The sequence below is a fragment of the Anoplopoma fimbria genome, chromosome 3, assembly GCF_027596085.1.
Source record: "Anoplopoma fimbria isolate UVic2021 breed Golden Eagle Sablefish chromosome 3, Afim_UVic_2022, whole genome shotgun sequence".
Classification (NCBI taxonomy): Eukaryota; Metazoa; Chordata; class Actinopteri; order Perciformes; family Anoplopomatidae; genus Anoplopoma; species Anoplopoma fimbria.
Genome location: NC_072451.1, coordinates 21,799,486 through 21,821,971, shown reverse-complemented (window position 1 = coordinate 21,821,971; position 22,486 = coordinate 21,799,486). Strand labels below are relative to the sequence as shown.

Sequence of the window (22,486 nt, the reverse complement as noted above, 5' to 3'; positions counted from 1 at the left end):
ACTTTTTTTTTTCAGAGATTATGCATACTTCATTGATATTATTTTGTGCTGCTTGAATTAATGCATTTCTGCGATTAGGTTGAAGTGTGTATCTCTCTCTCCCTGAAGCTTTTGTGCTTTTTTTTCCCCCTCATGACTTCAGCTCAGTATTATGCGGTCTTCTTAGAAAATACTTTCTACTGGAGTTTTTCCTCCCAGTAATACACACTGATGTGTTAGCACTACACTACATAGGATTCGTGTACTAGATATCTGAAGTATGGCATTTAAAGTGTAAATTTCTCTGATCCTGACTACCCATCCCTTTGCGAGGCACAAATTCAGGATGGGTAACCAGGCAAAGTGAGTTCCTACTAAAGCTTGGTATTTTTCTGCTTGTTGTGCAGTGAAGTAAATGCCTCTTTTCCATTTTTATTTTTTTGATAGCTTGCCTTTTATTTGGTGGACCAGTGGTTAGTGATGCTTTGTATCCCCTGATCCAGATGTGCTACCTTTTGTTTTCAGGGTGTCCCAAAGCCCAATGTGTATATCTTTAGGCTGGTCCTCGTAGGGCATACAGACTATGCTACTTTTACTCCAGGACCACTAAGCAAATATTGTATTATTTTGTTAAGGAAGTGTGTGTGTATTTGTGAGTGTGCGTGTGTGTGTGTGTGTGTGTGTGTGTGTGTGTGTGTGTGTGTGTGTGTGTGTGTGTGTGTGTGTGTGTGTGTGTGTGTGTGTGTGTGTGTGTGTGTGTGTGTGTGTGTGTGTGTGTGTGTGTGTGTGTGTGTGTGTGTGTGTGTGTGAATGGGTTGTGTGCGCAGCAAAGTGTGAGACGCACTGTGTGAATTTGACAGCTAGTTACTTAGAATTTAAGTATTCCTCTCTTCTGACCTTGCCACTCTCAAAATAGAAGACAAGTTCTCACCTGAAGTAGTTTATACTGTCTGTTGAGAAGTGATTGTTGAAATCTAATTGAGAATGATGCATAAGACTGTGGACATATCTTGCCCTTAGAGTATCTTTGTCTTTCTCGAAGCACTTGGTTTTATCGGCACTAGTCCTCTAAAGATTGTTCCCCACCCCCTTCTGTAAACCTTATTTGTTTTTTTTTTTTATTTAAATTTTATCAGTGCAGCAGCACCAGTGCATAATTTGTCTGAAAGAAATGTTGGCTGTCATTGTCAACAATCACAAGCTACAGAATGTAATGTAAGCTTATGGTTCTTCTAGCCACCTGTGTCAGCATTTCCAGTGAGCATTTTCTTTTATTGAAGCGGGTATATTTTACATTGGGTTTGGGTGGGGAGGTTGGGGGGGTTATGAACATGATGGGGTGAATTTTAAAGCTATACATGCTGTTCTGCGAATACTTGCTGGCGATGCACTGATACAGACGGCTGGAGCACTTTTCTTGTAGGACTGTTTGAGCCACATGACGGTAAAACGTTTTTCTGCAAACATCCCTGTTCTAATAAATTGCTTTAGAGGTGTTACATGTATTCTGCCAATTGCTGTTGGGTTGTTTAAAAATCAATACTGTGATTTTAAAGGTGTTAACAAATGTGCTGTGGATTCTTCATTGCTTAAAGCATAAGGAAGCTGTGGCGATCTATATTGAGGCTTTTCCTTTGTAAAACCATATAAACTTGATGGAGACGTAAACAAGAGAAATTTGAGGTAATGTTACCTTTAAAACTAGCAGGACATATTTAGACCACCTTGAATTAGTTGGATATAATTACTTAAACTCAAAAGCTCCACAAACTACAGCCTCCAAGATGACAATAAAGTTGAGTCAATGCCTCTAAAAAGTTTGAACCATAACTGAGCATAACTTTGAGGGTGGCATTTATGCTATATGGCGCTTTTAGAGTCACTAACGTTCATTTTAAGGAGCTGTAACGAGTATTAAACGGACACAAAGTCGTGTATAATGTGTATTATCTGTAAATATAACTTAATATTGGTTTTAGATGATAATGTGTGACAGAATAGATCCTTTTGATAAAATAATCCTTTATTAGTCCCGCAGCGGGGAAATTTACAGGATTACAGCAGCATAGAGGATAGTAAAAAAAACAAAAAACGATCAAAAATAAGTAAGCAATAAAAAACAGTAAAGAATCCACAGTAACTGAAATATTATATATACAGACAGAAACTATTATAACTATTGTATTGCACAGTGTATTTGTATTGCAGAGGTTTTTAGTGTCATGTGGTCGACTGGGAGCAGCAAACATAATAAAATAATACTATACAAAGAACAATGTAAAATAGATGACCAGTATTCCTAAACGTCAGCTGTCGTGTGAGGGGTTACCATGGCAACAGAGTGCCATTCTCCTCAATGTTCAAAGTATGTTGTCGAATCAAGATAATTCACTTCTTTCCGTTTCCCGTCGTCGCCCTACAGCGTTACGCGTCACTTCGGTTAGACTGTTCTGCGCATGTGCAGAAGAGCTCGTACTCTCATTCCGTTTGAAACATGGCAGAGCTCCACAGACGTCGGACGCCGGAGCTCGGCGACAGAACGGTGCCGCTTGAGGAAGCATCAGACAGAGCCACAGGAGCCTCATCCGGGGACGGCTCCACGGTTCATCTCAAGCTGCTGGCAGCGGCGTTTTACGGAGTCAGCTCCTTCCTCATCGTTGTGGTCAACAAGAGCGTCCTCACCAGCTACAGGTAAAAGGTGCAAAGTACAAGAAACCCGTACAGGAAGGACATTTGACCTCCTGCATATGAGCAACAACAACAACAACAACAACAGGTTAAACGATGGGGATATCAAGTATGGAGTCTAACTCTGGCCAGTTCTACATTATGTTTATATTAAGAGGATACTTGTCTTCTGTCTGTTTTAGGCAGACAGTTTGGTCACTACTGAATATTTAGACCACATGTCCCTCCAACACACCTGGAAGTTTGGACTAGCCACCAACCAACCTATTAGTTTTATTTAAGTATTGGGGGAAAATCATAAAAAATAATGTTTTATGTATTTCTGTCTTTTCAATTACATATTCAGCACTTTTTTTTTTGCTCTTAACAATGAAGAATTGTTCAGATTATGAATTATAGACACACACTCCTAAAGTGAAACTCTTTCATTGGGAATTTTATGAAGCAAATGCTTTTTTTTCCAAGCAAAAACATTTCTTAAAGCATTTTATGTCCACAGAAATAAAATGTGACCTCTTACATATTTTAAGTTGAATTCATATGCGATTAAAAATCCCCCTCACCTTTCAAAATAGTCAGGGTTCATACATGATCTGTTATCATCAGTAGTTCACTGTGGTTAATTCACTGACTTTATGACTGTGAAACTGTTGCTCTATTACAATGAGTAAGCAGCATTTTAATGTGGTCTAAGTGGAGCTAATTCTAATTTATTATATAACATTGGATAATTGAATTTACTATATAACAATGCATTTATTTTTATATGCTTGTTTGGGTTTTTTAAAAATTGTGCTCTTTAGGTTTTGGGGGTAAATAGTGAATAAGACTTATCTTAACGGCCCAGCAAAATCAAGGAAATCCAAAGTAGCATCCCATCAGGTCCAACATGTAGCTCAACAAGGTTCCATTCATTCCACCTACCTAGCATTTCTTTTAGCCTAATAAACAGTTGTATTAGCATTTTTGAGTCTTTTACCTCATTCATACCGTTGTCTACGTGTTTTGCAGATTTCCATCGTCAACATGTGTTGGAATCGGCCAAGTAAGTTTGTCTTAAGTTTAGTCCCAGATACTTTCTGATCACCCACACGGAGCCTGAAACATTGTCTCCTTGCTTCAACAACTCTGCAGATGTTGGCTACCATTGTAGTTCTGAGGACTGGGAAGATGTTGGGTGTAATCTCATTTCCAGATTTGGATTTGAGTATTCCACGCAAGGTGAGACCTTGAGGTAGTTCTCTCACTTGGAATTAAAACACATGATAGTAAGACAAACCTCGTATTAAAGATCAAAAATAATGCCTTTAATATTTCATGTGTTTTTTCCAGATGTTTCCACTGCCTCTTCTCTATGTCGGGAATCAAATAACAGGGTTGTTTGGGACACAGCGACTCAAGTTAGAGCTTCTTTTCATCAGCATATTGTTATATGACTTTAAACGTAATTTCCTTCATATAAAACAGCAAAATACACCACGTTTTCCTTTTTTCCTAGTTTGCCCATGTTCACTGTTTTGAGGAGGTTCAGCATTTGTCTCACGATGGTGTTTGAGGGACTCTTGCTGAAGTAAGTTTAGTCAACACCGTTTAACAAGAACGCTCTTGCACCTGCAGATAAATGATTTAAATCACTGCGACCCGTTTCATCTCCTCACAGGAAGACTTTCTCCACGTCGATTAAGTTCACAGTGTTTACCATGATCTTTGGTGCTTTTGTTGCTGCCAGGTGAGACGGCCACACACAAGTACATCTTTATACGCACATCATCCGGTTCACGTCATGTGACGTGTGTCTCGTTCGTTGACATTCGTTTTGTGTTTCGCAGCGCTGATTTAGCCTTCGACCTTGAAGGATACGTCTGCATAATGATGAACAATGTCCTGACGGCGGCCAGTGGGGCGTATGTGAAGCAGAAACTTGACTCCAAGGTGAGCGGAGCTGCTAATCATACTGCCTCACTGTGTGTGAGGCTTCTTTGCTGCATTGTTTCTTAAAGGACTGTTCCGTATACTGCTGTTCTGACAGGAGCTGGGCAAATACGGGCTTCTCTACTACAATGCTTTAATCATGATAATCCCCACTACGGCATACGCTTACTACTCAGGGGACTTGGAAGTGGTAAGGACTGCTTTTTTTTTAACACACATATATCCATCTTAATAAGATAATCCTTTATTAGTCCCGCAGCGGGGACATTTTGCAATGTTAATATATTTATGATTTAGTGTCCAACAACTTGAGTTTTGAATCCCCTCTGTCTGTGTGTGTTTGAGCACAGGGGTTGGAGTATAATGGATGGTCCGATCGGCTGTTTGTGGTGCAGTTTGTGCTCTCCTGTGTCATGGGGTAAACTCCAGATCCATCTTTTGTTATTACTAGATAATATCCCACAGTGCTGCTCTTATCTAATTCCTCTTCAATGTGTTGTGCAGCTTTATTTTAATGTACTCCATCATGCTGTGCACGCAGTACAACTCAGCCCTCACCACCTCCATCGTTGGCTGTATTAAGGTGCGTCATAACACGCTGGACCTGCTCTCTGTGGGCAGTTAACATTTATGAATGTAGATGTGTGCAGTGACTCTGTCTGTGACTCCTGCAGAATATCCTTGTGACCTACATTGGAATGGTGTTTGGAGGAGACTACATATTCAGCTGGACTAACTTTATAGGTCTAAACATCAGGTAGGACACACGTTTTAAACTGTGCTGATGTGGAGTTTGTGTTTTTTTTCAGTCCAGTGAGTGATTTTTGGCTCCTCTGTGTCCCACAGCATTGCAGGCAGCCTGGTGTACTCCTACATCACCTTCACACAGGAGCACACAAGTAAGAGCACCTCAAATAATGTGCATCAAACTTCCCTAAGTTTAAAAAAAAATACTTCAATGTATGCACAAATTGAACTTGCTGCAGGTTTATTGTAGTTGTATTGAATTTAACAGAAAAGACGTAAACCACGGAATCCCGACCCGACAGCGAAGATCTGTGAACGTCCACAACACATCTCATGTTGACTGTCTATTTTTCAAAGCTGTCATAATGTTTTACAAACATTTATTGTGTTTTGTCAGCAAATGTTTTTGCTGCCATCAAGCAAAGTTATATTTTACATTTTTTATATCTTTAATTACGACAAAGTGCCTTAATTTTTTTATAATGATATTTCACTGATTTAATACAAAGGCATAAGCATTTTATATTTTACAAAACAGAATTAAAAGAAAGATCATAATTTTTTGTAATTCTATTTTAATACAATACTCAATTATTGATCACCCTAATCATTCCAATTTCTCCTCATTGGCTTTTAATTTATAATTTCAGAGAATAAAAACACATTCCTACAGCAGACTCAAGGTTTAGCTGAAAGTGGTTATCTTCCTAACTTAAAGCCTTCTTTGCTGGGACAAAACAATGTTGAAAATAAACCCATATTGACATCTTAGAAGCGTAAACATTTGAACTTCATTACAGATTTTTGCACCCAATGATTTCGTCCCGTATTACTTAGTGTAGTCACATTAGGAAGTGTTTTTTGATCAAGGCCACTACATCTTTTAACATATATGTGGCATTTGAGTATTGGATTTTTAAAAAAAAAAAAGGAATAAAAGAAAATGTTACCCTATCTGTGAATCAAATAAAGTGTTGTTTATTTGTTGTAATCAAGTGTGCACAGTTTGAAAACTCACAATACAACAACTTAAGACTCATTAATACATTTATTAAATATAGCCAATGTTATTCCATTCATAGCCAGTCTTGGAATACACTTTTATTCATGTCATTTACAGAAAAAAAAAAAATAAAAAGACATTATTGTCAACGAAGGGAAAGAAAAGACTACATGGATCAACAATATTGAGACAAACTTATCTTAATTTGTGAATGTAAGTTCAAAGCTGAAATACAAAGTAAAACACGGAAGCATCAAGCTGAACAGCTACTGTACCAAAACAAATGAAGGTCTCCCAGGTCACATGCTCATGTCGACCCGGTCTGTTTCACTGCTGGAAAAATCCACTTGCTGAGGAAAGACAGGAAATATTGGTTGAAACTAAGCACTTTGAGTAAGCAGAGGGCTTTAAACCAAAGGCAAGCAGCACACTCAACCACCATGTGGCGCTTTTTGTCTTTGCACAAAAGATGATGCTATCTGCAACAAACATTTCAGATTGTGCAAGGTCACACAGGAATGGGAAGTGCTGCCGAACAGAGAGGGAAAGAGGAATGGCTACTTTTTTTTATTATTACATCCGTCTCAGATCAACACAGGCGAAATATTTCTCAACAAAAAAGCACAGCAGCCTACGAGGAAGACCTGAACATACAGAGATGAACAGACAGTTATAGAAAAAAATGTACCAACTGCTCAAGGTAAGAAATCTATACAAACTTTACATTAAAAATCACGGACATTCTGTCTAGTAAAAACAAAGCGTTGAGCAAAGCACCGACTATGAAAATCCAAAAATACAGCGATCTCCTACATGATGAGTTATTATACAGGACATCACTGATGTCAGCTGCTTTACACAAACAAACCTGCGGGGGGACGAACCCATTGGTTTATTTATCAGAATCAAACAAAGAGTCGTGGTAGAGGCTGGAGCGGGTTAAGAGGAGGAGTTAAAATGTAATTCTGCTGGGTTTTCAACACCACTCCTCATCAATAAAGATCAGAAACATACAATCAAAGTGCAACTAAAAAAGAGCCGCGACAACACCGGCCTCACTCATCTTGTGTTTGCCTACTTTGCCTCTTTTTCACAATTTAAGCATGTAATTGTTTAAAACCTGTCTGTCCCCCCCCTCCCCGTTTCATCAAATGTATGTCCTCAAATCGCTTGAACAGCAGTTACTTATCATAGCTTTCTTCTGTTTAAAAATATAAATATCTCTTGTGTAAAAAAATATCACAGGTGATTTATTTTCTATGAGTACAAATAGAAAAAAGGAAATTCTTGGCATAATTTTGTCAGTCAGTCTCCAAAAAAGTGATTACAGACGATGGGTAGAAGAAGATGTTTAGTAGGAGAAGACGGAGCTGTGGGACTTTGGGAAGAGCTCTGCGGGCCGTCAGTTCATGGATGGGGTTGGAGGGACGGGGAGACCACCCTCCCCCCCTCCTAGAGGACCAGCTACAGTTTGGTTGTCTGTGTAGTTCAAGCTGTGATTTTCAGTGACCTTTGACCTTGTCAAACAGTGAGTCTTTGCTCTCAGGAGATACTGCGCTCACGGGCCAAGCGGGGTCATCTTTCCTCATCTTCTCCACCCCTTTCCTCTGGGGGAAGTAGGGACAATTTCCCCCGTGATTTAGCGTCTATTAGTCTACATCACTGAACTCCTTCAGTCCTCCTGTGTTCTGGATGGTTCCACCTCACTTTGGCCCAAAGGCTCTGCCTCCGTCCTGCATCTCTTGGCCGGCCTTTCGTGTGCTGTTTCCGTGTCTCTGTGGTCCAGCGAAGGCTCCAGAGAACCGTTTTGGTCGTGGCTGGGTGCGCTGGGTTGGCTGCAGCCGTTGGAGTTGTCTGAAATGGGAGCGGGAGCTTCCACTGACGGATGGGAGGGGCCGTTGGACTGAACGGACTCAGGTTTGACTTGATTTGTTGGGGGCAACTGAGCGCCATCCGATGGGTGACTTGAAGCGTGGCTTAAGATACCTGGCAAGAAAAGTGAAAAGTGAGTGGTTTGAGACTTTAAATGTCGGATCACCCAAAGATTTACTTTTACCAGGTTTTTAGATATTAGTTTCTCAGATTTCATCCTCCATCTGAATACAGTAGAGGTGAATGTGATTAGGGCAGTCTTCCACCAAAGACATCCTTGGTCGAATAACACTCAAAAATGTTGATTTAATCTCCATAAAGAATCACACAACAGCGACCACTTTGAATCTTCTGTTTGCCAGAGATAAGTTATTAAATTTCTTGGAAATAGATCATTTAGCATGAAAAGCATAAAAAATTACCAATTACTACATTGTTCAGTGTTCTACTTACACATATAAACAGCCCACAAAAGGTGCCAACATGGGATATCACCAGTAACAAGGACACAGTTTATGGAAAGATATATATTGTTGCTAGTATTTCCAAATGTAATTTGTTAATAGTAGATACATTTCCATGTCAGCATACGTTTGGGTGATCCGGGCAACTTTTTCAGACATAATGTTTAATTCCTCAAAATGACCTACAAGAAATCTAAAACAGAAGTCTGCACGGCTTGACGTGTATCGCTAGGACATTTAAAACTGAAAACATTTTACTTAAGGTCTTGGTTTAGATTATACAATTTAAAACTATTTGTGTGTGCGCACTCATATCAGTTCTTTGTATTCATCGGCTCACCGTTCTGACTGCTGCCGTCTTCTCTCTCCGAGTGGCTGGCGCTGCTGCTGGAGGTGGTGGGAGGTGGAGACGCCGCCCTGCTGGACGTAGCGCTCTCTGTTTCGTCCAGTAATCTGTCCATGTAGTCTCTGGAGACACAAAGCAGCACACAAGACGTTACAAACAACCACCATGCCTCATATGGTTTTTAAAAAACGTAACCATAACAATCTGCTGGTGCGTTAAGGTCTAAACCTACAGCTGTAGTGTTTGTTGCAAAACACATGTAGCCAATCAAACAGTTAGCTCTTGAACTGCGTGACTAGGTTAGTCTCAGGTTAGTCTCAGCCTTGATAGCTTAACTTTTTATTAAATTGTGGCTTCACTGCTGCTATTACATTCCTTATGCTGGAAGAACACAAATTATTTTATTTAATGCTTGATCCTGGCTGTGCATTAATGTTATATTACACCCATAAAGTGTCAAAGAAACAAATATATGATCTTTACTAATTAATCAAAATGTTACATAAACTGGAAATGTATCAGGTCCCGACTTCCAAGTGCTCAGGTTTGCCTTTGTAGAGCACATCAGACTACTGGTGATAGCTTGCGTAAAAATAGAAATATATTTTAGCGGCTTACTGGAGTATTTTCTAACAAAATAAGAACTGATGTATATTTAAATATATATATATATATTTTTTAAGGGAAACTTACCTCATTTTATTAATTTAAGTTATACGTGTTTGAACAAATCTTAAAGTATTATTCAAGTCTGCAAAAAAGGACCAACCAGCTGCTGAATTGGGAATCTTTTTACTTTTTAAGTTTGATGTTTGTAATGTTGTTTTGAATCACTAAACATCTGCTGGAATATTAATACAACCAACATGACCAAACACATCAACATGAAACAGGAATAACATTTCTTCCATAAATAATTTACACAAAACTGTGTACACACATATATATATATTATTATTTTTTTAAACTTACGTGACACCAGGGTGAAGGTTGTATTTCCTTTTCCCAAGTCTGGTTTGCTGTGCAAAGAAATCATAACGCTCAGACTTCTTCCACATGTAATAAAAGGCCACACATTCTCCTACAGACCTAGTTCTCACCTGAAAGATTTAATTCAGCAGACATGAAATAACCATTATTACCATCGTCTGAAGAGAAAGATTCAGTACAATATCAAATAAGAGACAAATCAAATTATTGTTGGGACTCTGACATTAAATTGAATAAAACACTGTAAAAGAAAATAAATTTGATTTGTCTCGAAATGCAACAAGGTTGATTCCAATCCTGAGCATCACACAACCACAGCAAACACATTGACATACATTTAAAATGAATGTCGTGATGATTATTTTACAATATATACTCATGACATATTTATCAGAAACAGTTCATTTATGTGGCTTTTAAACGCTTCTCTTACCTTGTTGGCCTGTATTAAATGAAAATCTTTCCCATAAGCTTTTAGTCCTTGTTCAAAATTTCTACATTCCTCTTCAGTCCAGACAGATAGCTCCTCTGTTGCAGAGAGAATACGTGTTAATGGTGCATCTGCAAGGTGTCCTTAAGATGATCCAAGTACAGAACATCATGTTAGCCCAAACATTCTGCAGCAGAGGAAACTGAGGGTCAATGCATGCTTGATTGTGTACTTACCTCTGGCTGCTTTTACATTAAACCTCAGTCGTCTTAAAGCTTCCTCTGTGTCAAAGTCACACTTCACTAGTTCATACAATGCCTGAAGGGAAACAAAGGATCAAACATGTTATCAATAACCATGTGAAGAGCCTTTAACACTTCATACAGCATGAGTCATTTGATTTAAAGCATAATGCTGGCGTTGTTTGACATTTTTCTTATTGTCAACAAACTCATAATGAGACCAAAAAAAACGTGTTGGTTCATCTCTACTAACTGTCTGACTTCCCAACCCTGTCTGTAGCACTCAACCCCAAGCCCTTTCCTTTCAACTCAAGATACAAATCGTCCAAAGTTAGAAAATATATCGTTTCATCAGAGGCTCAGTAATTAACTAGAACAGCTGGGTACTAAGGTCTTGGTGTAAAGCAACGGTGGCCTCAGTGAAGGAACACAAAACGCAGTGCAACAGCGTGGCTCAATAGCGTGTTTTACAACAGTTTTTGGAGCTCTATAGTACAGAGATATGAGATTCATCAGGATTTAGCTACACAAACAACAGAAACAATTGACTGATCTGGTTTTGGTCTTGTCATGGGGTTTGTTCACAGTAAGAAGAATATTGTCCAACCTTAACCTCCAGCAAAAGCTACAGATATTTTGCCGTCACCTGTTCATTGTCTTTGATATGGGATCCCTCTGGGATTGCATCCACTCCCTTCTCTTCTCCCGTCCGCCTCGATGCCTCCGTCAAGAACTCCACCACTTTGCCTTCAGGAAGGCACTCGGGGTTCCACAACAACTGGTCGTCATTTTCATAAACTGCAGAACAAATTTATGGAAAACAGGCGATGCCATGTCAACCTTTTGTACCAACTTTAGTTCATTTAGACCCAGAAAGGACCATGAGTGTTGCAGCTTAAATATGCAGATTTTGGCAGTGAGACACAACAAACATCCAGCTTACCTTTTTCATTTTCTTTATATTTACACAGGCCAACAGGAGTTTCTGCCTGATACATTGAACCCACCATGATTTCCTGTTTGGAATAAACACATAATTTAGAATGGCTGATTCCTAATGTATTACAAATATGAAATCGGTTTACACTTTCAACTGTGATTATTTCCCTTAAAGCATTAAACTTAACTTAATTTCTGCTTATATTTTAAGAACATTTTTGTGAATATTCTTACATTGTAAATATTTTGTAGTGTTCCCTTGAACACTTCCCTTTCCCTTTTTTTTTTTATCCATCATAGTGACAGCCAAATGTGATAGCCGTTTATATTTAAAAATTCAAAAGGATTAGACGAACGTGAAGTGACACTGCACTGACGTGAATAGGTGGAAGTCTGTACACAAATTCATCTGATAAAAGGCATTTGGCATTTAAAAGAATCAATGCCGTTCTTGTTCTGACGAATGTTTTTGTCAGTGTAGTATGAATAAAGCTCCAATCTAGAAGTACAAATGTCTGATACTCTGATAAATAAAGTTCCTACACACCTTTTTCCAGTCTTCAGATGGAACATAGTCCTCATCTTCATCTGACTCCTCCTCTGCATCATTATTACCTTAAAATACAATGTCATATCCATTTAACCAGCTGAAAATAAAAAAACAATCTGCATTTATTTGCCACAAGAAGAAAGAGGAGAAAGACAATAAGGTAAGATGGGTCATACTTTCAAAGTACTTGAGTTTCTGGGGGCGAATGAGTTCTGCTGTGCCAAGTGACCTGACTGAGCGTGTTCGGACCTCAGAGGATGCCTGGGCCTCGTCCCCCTGTACTGATGAGATCTTAACACCCTCAATCTGAAAACACACAAGCATACACAAAAAGTTGCAAACAATGCTGAAATTACAAACAGTCAACACAACAAGATACATTAAGTTTTTGGAAACCACATCACTTTCAAGAGACTCAAGAAACATGGACGTACCTCATTTCTTTTTAACTCGCCAGTGCTTCTACTGCTTTCATCATTGTCGAGGTCCTCTTCCTCATCCTCGTCCTCATCCTCGTCTTCTTCCTCGGGTTCTTCCTCCTCCTCTTCATCGTCATCTGCTGGTGAACCGCCCCCATAACCATACAAACTCAGCAGCTCATGAATGGGCATCTCTCCCTCCTGTTGAAAGAAAAGCGACAATGTTTTCTAAACTGTAAAATAAAATAAACTGACAATCTTATTCCCACATTGATTGATAAGCTGAGCTACACAGCATTTCTATAACAGACAAAACCAAATATGATCTTAGCCTGAAGCTCACCCGTGCAAGATCTTCAATCTCGTTGGCGTTGGTCTCATCTGATGCCTCCAACATTTCTTCTTCCTCCAGGGTGCGTTCATCATCAAAGTCGTGGACAAGCATGTCTGCTGATGGGTCGAAATCATGGTCAACGGAAACTGCTGAGCCTCCTAGAAAAGTGATCCAAAAAACAAAAGCGTTTTTGCAAAATCTGACTGAATGAAACATTTACCTAAGGAAATTATGAACAAATCAATAAAGGTAAAGCTAGTATTTCTTGTTTGAAAATAGATGTAGTTTACAGATATATTCAGGTATAGTGGTGGCAAGATGGATCCAATTTTCTAATCCTGTATATGTAATTATATATCGGCAATATTAATATATTTAATGATATAAACCTTGTTTACTTATTTACTCCAGTAGCCTAATGTTTCACAGAGCTGAGAAATCAAAAATATTTTAAATGAAATACCCAGATGGTTACACCTATTTTGGCAAGTGCCATTAATAATTAGTAATAAGTAGTTTTACACACCGACGAAAAAAATCCTAAAAATCTAACATTAACTAAAAGATTTCATATTCATTGATTTACAGCATTTCCCACAATAACTTAAAAGGACATTTCACCACAAAATCAAAAAGACATATTTATCAATCTTGATTGATTTGGTGTTGGTTGTTTTTGGAGTTACGGCCGTAGAGACACATCTGAAGAAGACTTCTCCACGGCAGATATCTCCAAAACTATAGGCAACTCACACTAAAACAATCTTGATTGATAAACCCCACTTCAGGTAAGAGGACAAATATGTATTTTGGATTTTGGGAGGCACTGTCCCTTTAATACAGCCAGAAATTGTAAAATGACTAATATCAGAGTATAAACACGATGACGAAATCTCTGATGGTAGATATACAGTACCAGTCAAAAGTTTGGACACACCTTGTCATTCAATGGTTTTTCTTTATTTTTTTCTACATTGTAGATTAATATTGAAGACATCCAAACTATGAAGGAACACATATGGAATGATGTGGTAAACAAACAAATGCTCAACAAACCAGAATATGTTTTAAAGTAGTTGAATGAGAAGGTGTGTCCAAACTTTTGACTGGTACTGTAATTGTATCGCCACAGCCTGAATAGATAAATTCATATGGGATAAATTTGAAGCCGCAAAATATGGTAAATTAAACATGTTTTACCGTTGTTTACAAACATTACAGGTGTAAACAACTCAGAAAACACATAACAAATAGTTAACTAGTATCATTTATATTTGTTGTGATTGTCGTTGATAATAAATTAATAACAAATAAATCATTTTATATTATTATTATTATCCAATCAATGAGGAAATAATAACAGGCTCCAATCCTGTGTTTTGGATTTTGGTTCAAGGTTCTTTCATTTTGGCCAAATTTGAATGTGTTGAACTAAATGTAAGTTTGAACATTTGCCACAAACTTTTTTCCATGCAGCCAAACAACAACACAACTCCTGCTTCAAGTACCTGGGCTCGAATTCCCGAGGGAGGGCTGTAAAACGAAAAAAAACAACACACAAATAAAGTTAAAGAACAGCCTCAGACACAAATCCCTCATCAGATGTACATGTAGAAAAGGCTTAGCCGCTGCATTAACTAACTCAGGCAGAGAGGAGAGTGGAGGGGGGGGCGGAAAAAGCGCGCTCCTGCCCCAGAAGCTGACATGAGGAGAAACAAAGAGGACTGTCACCACTTCCTGTGTGGGAAACATATGTAGCATCTCAATAATCCCAGAGGTGCTGCGAGTTACCCGCCTGGATACAAGCACAGTTAACAGTAGCCTCAACAGGCGAGAGCTTCCTGTGTTGATTCACTCAACCGGCTAACACACACACACACACATGAAGCTACATCTCCGTTACACACATCCAGCTAACGCGTCCAAGTTGAGCCTCGGTGTGACCTGCCTGCGAAGAACAATCGATAAACAACACACACACCTGCTCCAACCACGCAACCACCGCTACGTGACCGATGTAAAACGTCACAATGGAGAGTTGTTGTATTGTTAAACAAAACCGCGAAGTAGCCTCGCTAACGCCGCAGCTACCGTCCGTCGGGGCGCAGCTAGCGTTAGCTAACCCCGAAGTTTACTAAACATGCTAGTGTCAAGAAATGGCGAATATCTAGCAACGCACACAAACGAGTCTTAATTTGGTGTGTTAAAGCTAGAGTACGCAAACGATGCACACGTCGGACTGAGCGAACTATTTTGCAGTATAAATTTATTTTCCCCCAATATTTATTTCACTTTCTTACCTCCGCCATGTTTGCAATCCTGCAGGGTCACGTCAGGGGTTGCGCCAGTTCCCGGATGTAGAGCCCCGCCCACCCGCAGTATCAAGAACATAATGCTTCCAAAGCATGGACGATGCAGTTATCATTACTATGTACTTCATGTTATATAATATGTACAGTGCCAGTCAAAAGTTTGGACAGACGTTATCATTCAACTACTTTGAAGAATGTAAAATATAAAACATAGTCTGGTTTGTTGAGCATTTGTTTGTTTACCACATTGTTTTCCATATGTGTTCCTTCATAGTTTGGATGTCTTCAATATTAGAAAAAAATAAAAATACAAATAAAGAAAAACCATTGAATGAGAAGGTGTGTCCAAACTTTTGACTGGTACTGTATTAAAAACAATATTTTTTTTACATATATGTCTAAATTGTGTAAACTGTGTTGAAAAAGCTGTAGGCTCATTCTAAATTAATTAAATGCAATTAAATGCCATTTTCATAGCAGGGGTGGAGTTTACTAGGGAAATCCATATTTGTAATTAATAACATTACATAATTGTCATGTCCAGTTTATAAGTCTCATAATGTGTAAGATGTTTGAATATATTACATGTTACATTTTCATACACATCATTGTTGGGTCCTCTTATATATACAGCAGCCTGCAAAGTTGCACATGTTCTCAGCATTACAGCCTGGACATAGGAAGTGACAACAAAACTTTTGAATACTTTAGCAGTAGTGAACATAAAGTAAGAAGTCACCAACCCAACTTCGGATTCGATTAAAAAATCATTAGAAAGTCATAGATACATACAAAATACGTTCACTTTATATTTGGTTTTAAGTTGCCTCAGAGAAGTTGCCTTCCCATCCTAAGGATTTAGAGTATTGACCCAGAGAACTTTTACTGGTAAATCAAGAAAAAACAATCCCAAAAAGATCGAAGAAGAGGTCAAATATATTAAAAAAAATGTCAAATTCATAACAAGTTGGGATTCGGAAAGACTTCTTACTTTATGTTTATTACTGCAAAAGTATTCAAAAGTTTTGTTGTCACTTCACAATAGCGTTTTCCATTTTATTACACATAACTTAATTTCTGAACTTATTTGTTTTCTTTTCTTTTCTTTTTATGTATGGATTAACATTTCAGTCAATAGTTGTTACTGACATCTTATTTTACCCGGTGAACATTGTTACATTACATTACATTACAATTTAGCACCTTTAGAAATATATTTACTATCAGAAAACCATGGTGCCACCATGTTCAATTCACATCCAGTATTTTACTTGCCCAAAGACACATCGACTATAAGAGGACCCATTGGACAATGATGTGATGTGTATGAAAATTTAACATGTAATATATTCAAACATCTTACACATTATGAGACTTATAAACTGGACATGACAATTATGTAATGTTATTAATTACAAATATGGATTTCCCTAGTAAACTCCACCCCTGCTATGGAAATGGCATATTTGTGCTTTGATAAAAACAGCTGCACTGCAAAGGTCAATTCAAGATACATTTATATGACAAACTATATTTAATTTATTTGGATTATGCTTAGCCCCACCATTGATATCTTAAAATGGGCTGGTAATGACGATTTTAAGGTCAACTTGATTCAAAGACACGCAATTGTAGTGTAGTGTAGTGGTTAATGCAACTGTCTCTTCTCGGAAACACTGTTTTATGGTCATGATAGCGGACATACACTTCACTATGTTGCTATGTAGAGAGCCATCATCTCAGATTGTTGTAGGATGGATATCTCAAGCGATGCATTAAGCAACACTTAGCCAAATCCATGTCTATAAAAACCCTGCATTTCAAACATAAAAGAGCAATTCTTCCTCTTTAACATTTACGAAAATGTAGTCAATCATAGATTATCACAATAGCCTAGATTCCCACACATATTCCAAATGACCAGACTGACATCCGTTGTTAAAAGCCAGATAGTTATCAAAGATAAAACATACCTACGTATTTACACAGGTATTACCTGAGGACCTCCATGGAAAGTCTGTGACATCACTGGAGAATCTACATAAAAGGGTTTGTCATAGACTGTGTAAAATGATCAGGACTGACGTTATCTGAGAATGAACAACATGAGATCCTTACTCCTGCTTGCGACGCTGCTGTGCATGTTGTGTGTAGCACAGGTTCAGACAGAGGATAATTCAAACACACTGAGGCTGTGTGGCCGGGCGTTTGTGAGAGCATTGGTGTACACCTGCGGAGGATCCAGGTGGAGAAGAATGATGGGACAAGAGGAGGCTTTGCAAGCTGGTGAGTATACAGTCACTTGAAATTGTCTTTGTAGCTTTGGGGTTAATTTCACCACTGATATATAAATAATTGATAGGCCCATACCTCTTGGCAGGTAGCTGGGAGCCAAAACTGAAGACGACAGATGAGCCAGCAGTGGACCGTCATTGGCGGGACCAAAGCGAGGCACTAATATCAGTGTGCTGTCAACTAGGCTGTCGTAGGAGTGACCTCTCCATGCTCTGCTAGAGGGGAACATCCCAAGAGGGTCATCATCAATCTGTCATTCATCAGCTTAACAATAAAATCCTCAGATAATTGTTGGGATAATGTGATATAATTTTCCATGCAATCAAAAATGAAATAAAACACCATGAGTTTTGCTTACAAATTCTTGTTTTTATCACTTTGTACATGGCAAAATATACAACATAGATACAGAATTCTTCAACAGCAGTAATCATTTTAGTATTGAGAAATGCATAACCAAAGCGACTCTTGTGTGAGTCTATTCAATGTCTGCTTAGTTCACTCAAAGTAAACAGCGTAGACAGTTGCCAAACCAAACAGATATCTGTTCTTGAAGGAGTAGGAGGCAAAGGTGTCATTAGATGCATCCCACAGACAGCGGCTGCTGACTTGCATGCTCTGCCCGGTGAGCTGGCCGATGTGGACCAGGACGACAATCTTATATCGGGGAATCATGAGGTCTTTCACACGGGCTCTTATCACCTGGGAAGGTAAATCCAAAAACTGAAACTCATAAAACAGAAATTAAAGGTATTCAAAAGGTGCTGCATAAATTAGCTTTTGTAGTTTTATTTACCTCACATATTGTTTTTGTCATTTTTTGAGACCATTCTACTTCATATTTCTCCTCTTGAAGATAACTGGTAAGTACATCTTTCAGTATGTCTGTGACAGCAGGAACAGGGATGCGTTTGTAAGGTCCTGTTGTCCAAAAAAACAAAAGACAACAATACCATGGCAAATTATTTTTACTTCATGTGCAGTTGCTTCAGTTAGTAAAAAAATACTGTGATGCATTGATCTGGGAGCAAACAATTGAAATCACATTTAATATTGCATTGACATGTTTGCTGCTTTGACATGTTATTGATCTTGTTCCATCCATCCCTAAAAAAGTAAATTATTTAAGTGCCTTGGTGTAAAGTTTTTTGAGGGCGGCACCGAAATAGCTCAATCATCAATAATCAAATAAATAAAATAGAACTTTTGCCCAAATATTTTGATGAACTAAATCTCAAAACTGAATCAAAATTCAAATCACTGTTACAGTATTAAACTGTTACAGTACATCTGTAGTTGGTGATGATGCTGTGGTGCAGCATGTCTACCATGGAGGTGAATATGATCTCACCCATCTGGTAGGTGTTCTCCGTTGTTATCACCATCCGGGCGTTGTCATCATGGTGTGCTAGTTCATCTAGGTACGACACAGTACTTATAGAGCTGAAAGACATGAACAAAGTCATGAAAAAGGTCCATTGTATGTACACACTGTGGCTGACCGACCTCATGTGTATATTGGTGTCAAACATATACACAGTATTGGGATTTTTTTTCTTTATATGAGTCGAAAAAATGTGCCAGTTAGGTATGATTGATAAAGATGACAAGACTGATAAAAGGTGGATATTGGATCATATGATCAGCATAGTGTGCTCACTCTTTTGTCCTGCCAGTAGTTTCTTTGCCTCTGACTCCATGGTTTCCCTCTGCTGGCACCTTGCCTGTCCTCTTCTCTCTTTTTTGGGATTTGAGCAGGTCAGACATGACAGCTTTCCCTTGTTCTTACACGACGACAACCTAAACATATCGACGTTAAGTCAATTAGTATGTAGGTAAACAACCTGAGCACGTTGTTCTGGTACCGCCAGTGCTTCCGGGTACCATCAGCTTACGTCACACTGGCTGTTAGGGGTTTGCTTTTTTTTGTAAACCCATGATTCATTTTTGGCAACTTTTCGACAACAGTATGATTTTACAGCTTATGTCTTATCTAATTGGTCATACGGTAATATTACACAGGGAAATGAAACACATTTGTTTTTACCGATTCCAGGACCTGTTGAGCCGATCAGAACAGAGACGCTCGTTACCTGCGTAGAGCTTGGTGTTGTCATGGCAACAGTGACCCATCATGCAGTGGGAGGGGCTTCCATGCAGCAGGCCTTTTTCCTGCTGCTTAACCAAAGATAACAAAGTTTTGTTTGATGGGTTTGTTTGTTATGATTTAACAATGACTATTTTACTGATGCATTATTAATAACTGCATCTTCTGACCAAGACTGTGAGATGTGGTTGAAAGCTCATACACGTTGTGGATCTAAGCACACAGCAGTTGAGAAACAATCTCATGGCAAGCTCTGTCTGATTCGTAGCTGTTCTTGAGCTTTTGATCACACCATCATTCAGCATCGAAGCACTTCTCCAAGGTCAAGAATTAACTTTGGCCCTCAGTTTTTAAGCCAACATGGAGATTTAAATCCCCCCTAAAATGGAATAAATGAACCTTGCAGTGAGATTGTTTTCTTAACTAGCCTAGTAACACCCCATACCATCTCCTGTCTGATGGTCTACATGGCCGAGTTGAGGCTTTCAGGAACCTAGAAGTTAATCATGAAGAATATCAATAAAACATTCTTAGTATAACACTGGGAATCCGGTTAAGAGATCATGTTTACACATCACAGTGCCACTTTTCTATCTTTGAACAAATGAAAGGGATATAAATGTCTCATATTTCCTCTTCTTTATTACCAAGTAAAACAGGTATTACATTATATTGATTTTTACATATATTTACTTTCAAAATCTTTGGATGGGAAATTTACATGACATGTTTGCATATTCTGTGTCTAATGCAGTGAAAGGAATACAGCCCAAAAGTTGTAGAAAAAATAAACTTACAGAAACCCTCCCATATGGGAGGTTTACTCAAAAATAAGGCAAAGAAAAACATAAGCATCATTTACAGAAATATCGAGAACTGTTAACTTAAATAACCATAATATAATTTATATTTAAAATTATTTTCAAAACTAAATTAAATATTACACCTAGGCCCAAACTGTGAGTCAACACATTAAAACATTCTATAAAATGTGATGTTCAAACACATATCAACATGTGAATATGTGACATGAGCCCATGAACTGTTTTATTAATGACATTGAAGGTGTGTTTTGTGTGCAAGTCAAACACAGGAGAATGTCAAACACCTATATCAGATGCATGGAATGGGAATATCAATGAATACATGCCAAATTTATTGACAATGAGTTACTTAAGGTGCAACAACAGCAAAACAGAGAGTGGAGGTTTAAGTGAAGGCAAAAAGTCTCCTCTCATAGCATGATTACACAATAACACACGTTTCATGACCTTATTGAAATGGATAAATTGGTATTGCGTTGATAAGACTGGAATGGACAAATGCAGATTTCATGCGGCACCGTTTGGAGTTATTCGTCAACAGCAACACTTATTTTTTTGGTACAAGAAACCCACATGTAAAACAACAGATGAAGACTGGTGGTGTTGTTACATAGGATCTAATTCATCATGAGTGCTGACATCAATAAATCAAGAGACAATCACAGACACATCCATATGCCCAGAGAAATATTCGAAACATACCCTTTTATGTACACTTTTTACACTTAAATATTGCTATTAGAAAATAATAAAACATTTATTATTTAACATGGTGGAAAAGGAAGAAAATAAGACAGGGACATGAATGGCGCTGTCGTTTCTTTTCATTACTCTGTGAAGTCCCAAATAATCTTTGTCAAGAACTCTATCAAAGATCATGGTCAAAGGAATTGGCCAAGTTTTTTAAGCAGCATCAAAGGCCAGTCCTACAATCGTCAGCTCTCTTTATTCATCCTGAAACATAAAGCTCGTTCTCACCACCGTATGGCACTCACGTCTGGCTCTGTATGCGTCTTACATCCTAAGGCCCTTTCAAACACAACTTCTGTAACATTAACAGAACAAATTAACTGAATCCAGTGAAAGTAGCAGCTTCTGTTAGTCACACAAGTATCGCCTTGTTGTTACAAAACTTGACCAATCACACACCACCACAAATACGACTAGTCTTGGTTGTAGTCCTTTGATGTGGGAACATTTGTCATTTAGCATTGCACGTGCTCGTAGTGTTAAAGTAATGCTTTTGTTCTTCAGAAGGTCAAACTTCTCTCTGCCCGTTAATGGTAAAAAGCATAAAAAGTACTGGTAAAGGAAGTGGTAAAGGCTGCATGTGTAAACATATAGGATTATGTGTGCTTCGATCCTGATCGCAGGACAGGACAAAATGTGGTTTCTTTTCAAGCACATGAATTACATTTTGTTGAGAAATTATCATTTAAAAATGATTTCATTTGAGCAAAAGGAAATCTATTCTGCTGATAACCACATAAGCACATCCTTGTAAGCAAACAGTTGCCTATTCAAGTAGACACTCAGTAACATGAGCATTCGTTTGGACTCATGTTTTTGGCCGCTAAATGAATGTAAGTCAAATATTTGGTCTCCTTTTAGTCCTGTGTTTAGTGCCTACCAACTCCTGAAGGGAATTCTGCCTTTTTAGAAGCTAAATGCTCCACAATGTTCACCAGTTAGTTGGTTACTTTGACAGTGACAAAAAAGCAATGCTTTTAGAGCAGCGAGAGTCAATTCAGCTAAGTCATCATTTAGGTTGCAGTCTTTTGTCACTACCTGCAACCTCATTCACACAAAGTAACCATGTGATCCAGTGCTACTATATAAAATATGATTGAAAACTTTACTTTAAATTTAAGATAAGGAAAAATAATCAAAACCATTCTTCTGCTCAAATTATAGTATTCTTTGCATGACGATATTCAAAATATAATTCATGTTCTTGCAAACAAAGTTTTACTGTGCTCAAAATTCCCCTTCATGCGATCCGGATTTAGACAC

General features: G+C 38.3%; 3 protein-coding genes across 8 annotated transcripts; 1 reads left to right on the top strand and 2 right to left on the bottom strand.

Annotated features, from left to right (window-relative positions):
- The first annotated feature begins 2,422 nt into the window (after positions 1-2,422).
- LOC129112151 (UDP-N-acetylglucosamine/UDP-glucose/GDP-mannose transporter-like) lies at positions 2,423-6,305 on the top strand. Its single transcript, XM_054624206.1, has 13 exons — positions 2,423-2,670; positions 3,679-3,712; positions 3,802-3,888; positions 4,000-4,067; positions 4,166-4,237; positions 4,328-4,396; positions 4,497-4,599; positions 4,697-4,789; positions 4,950-5,017; positions 5,104-5,182; positions 5,274-5,356; positions 5,446-5,498; positions 5,615-6,305. The coding sequence occupies exons 1-13, from the start codon at positions 2,474-2,476 to the stop codon at positions 5,623-5,625; spliced, it is 1,017 nt and encodes a 338-aa protein (XP_054480181.1). The 5' UTR covers positions 2,423-2,473; the 3' UTR covers positions 5,626-6,305.
- Positions 6,306-6,380: 75 nt separating this feature from the next.
- Positions 6,381-15,317, bottom strand: mier1b (mesoderm induction early response 1b, transcriptional regulator). Of its 5 annotated transcripts, none has more exons than XM_054624200.1 (13): positions 15,236-15,317; positions 14,444-14,468; positions 12,945-13,093; positions 12,617-12,802; positions 12,359-12,488; positions 12,180-12,247; positions 11,637-11,709; positions 11,340-11,491; positions 10,688-10,769; positions 10,455-10,594; positions 10,004-10,131; positions 9,026-9,153; positions 6,381-8,335 (listed from the first exon to the last, which is right to left on the bottom strand). In XM_054624200.1, the coding sequence occupies exons 1-13, from the start codon at positions 15,242-15,244 to the stop codon at positions 8,022-8,024; spliced, it is 1,584 nt and encodes a 527-aa protein (XP_054480175.1). In that variant the 5' UTR covers positions 15,245-15,317; the 3' UTR covers positions 6,381-8,021. The 5 variants fall into 5 exon arrangements, with proteins under 5 accessions (XP_054480175.1, XP_054480178.1, XP_054480176.1 ...); XM_054624203.1 differs by having other exon boundaries at positions 10,004-10,050; XM_054624201.1 differs by having other exon boundaries at positions 10,455-10,549.
- Positions 15,318-18,040: 2,723 nt separating this feature from the next.
- Positions 18,041-19,655, bottom strand: dynlt5 (dynein light chain Tctex-type family member 5). Of its 2 annotated transcripts, none has more exons than XM_054596637.1 (5): positions 19,590-19,655; positions 19,203-19,342; positions 18,894-18,985; positions 18,339-18,463; positions 18,041-18,244 (listed from the first exon to the last, which is right to left on the bottom strand). In XM_054596637.1, the coding sequence occupies exons 2-5, from the start codon at positions 19,307-19,309 to the stop codon at positions 18,041-18,043; spliced, it is 528 nt and encodes a 175-aa protein (XP_054452612.1). In that variant the 5' UTR covers positions 19,310-19,342; positions 19,590-19,655. The 2 variants fall into 2 exon arrangements, with proteins under 2 accessions (XP_054452612.1, XP_054452613.1); XM_054596638.1 differs by having other exon boundaries at positions 19,578-19,640.
- Positions 19,656-22,486: the final 2,831 nt, after the last annotated feature.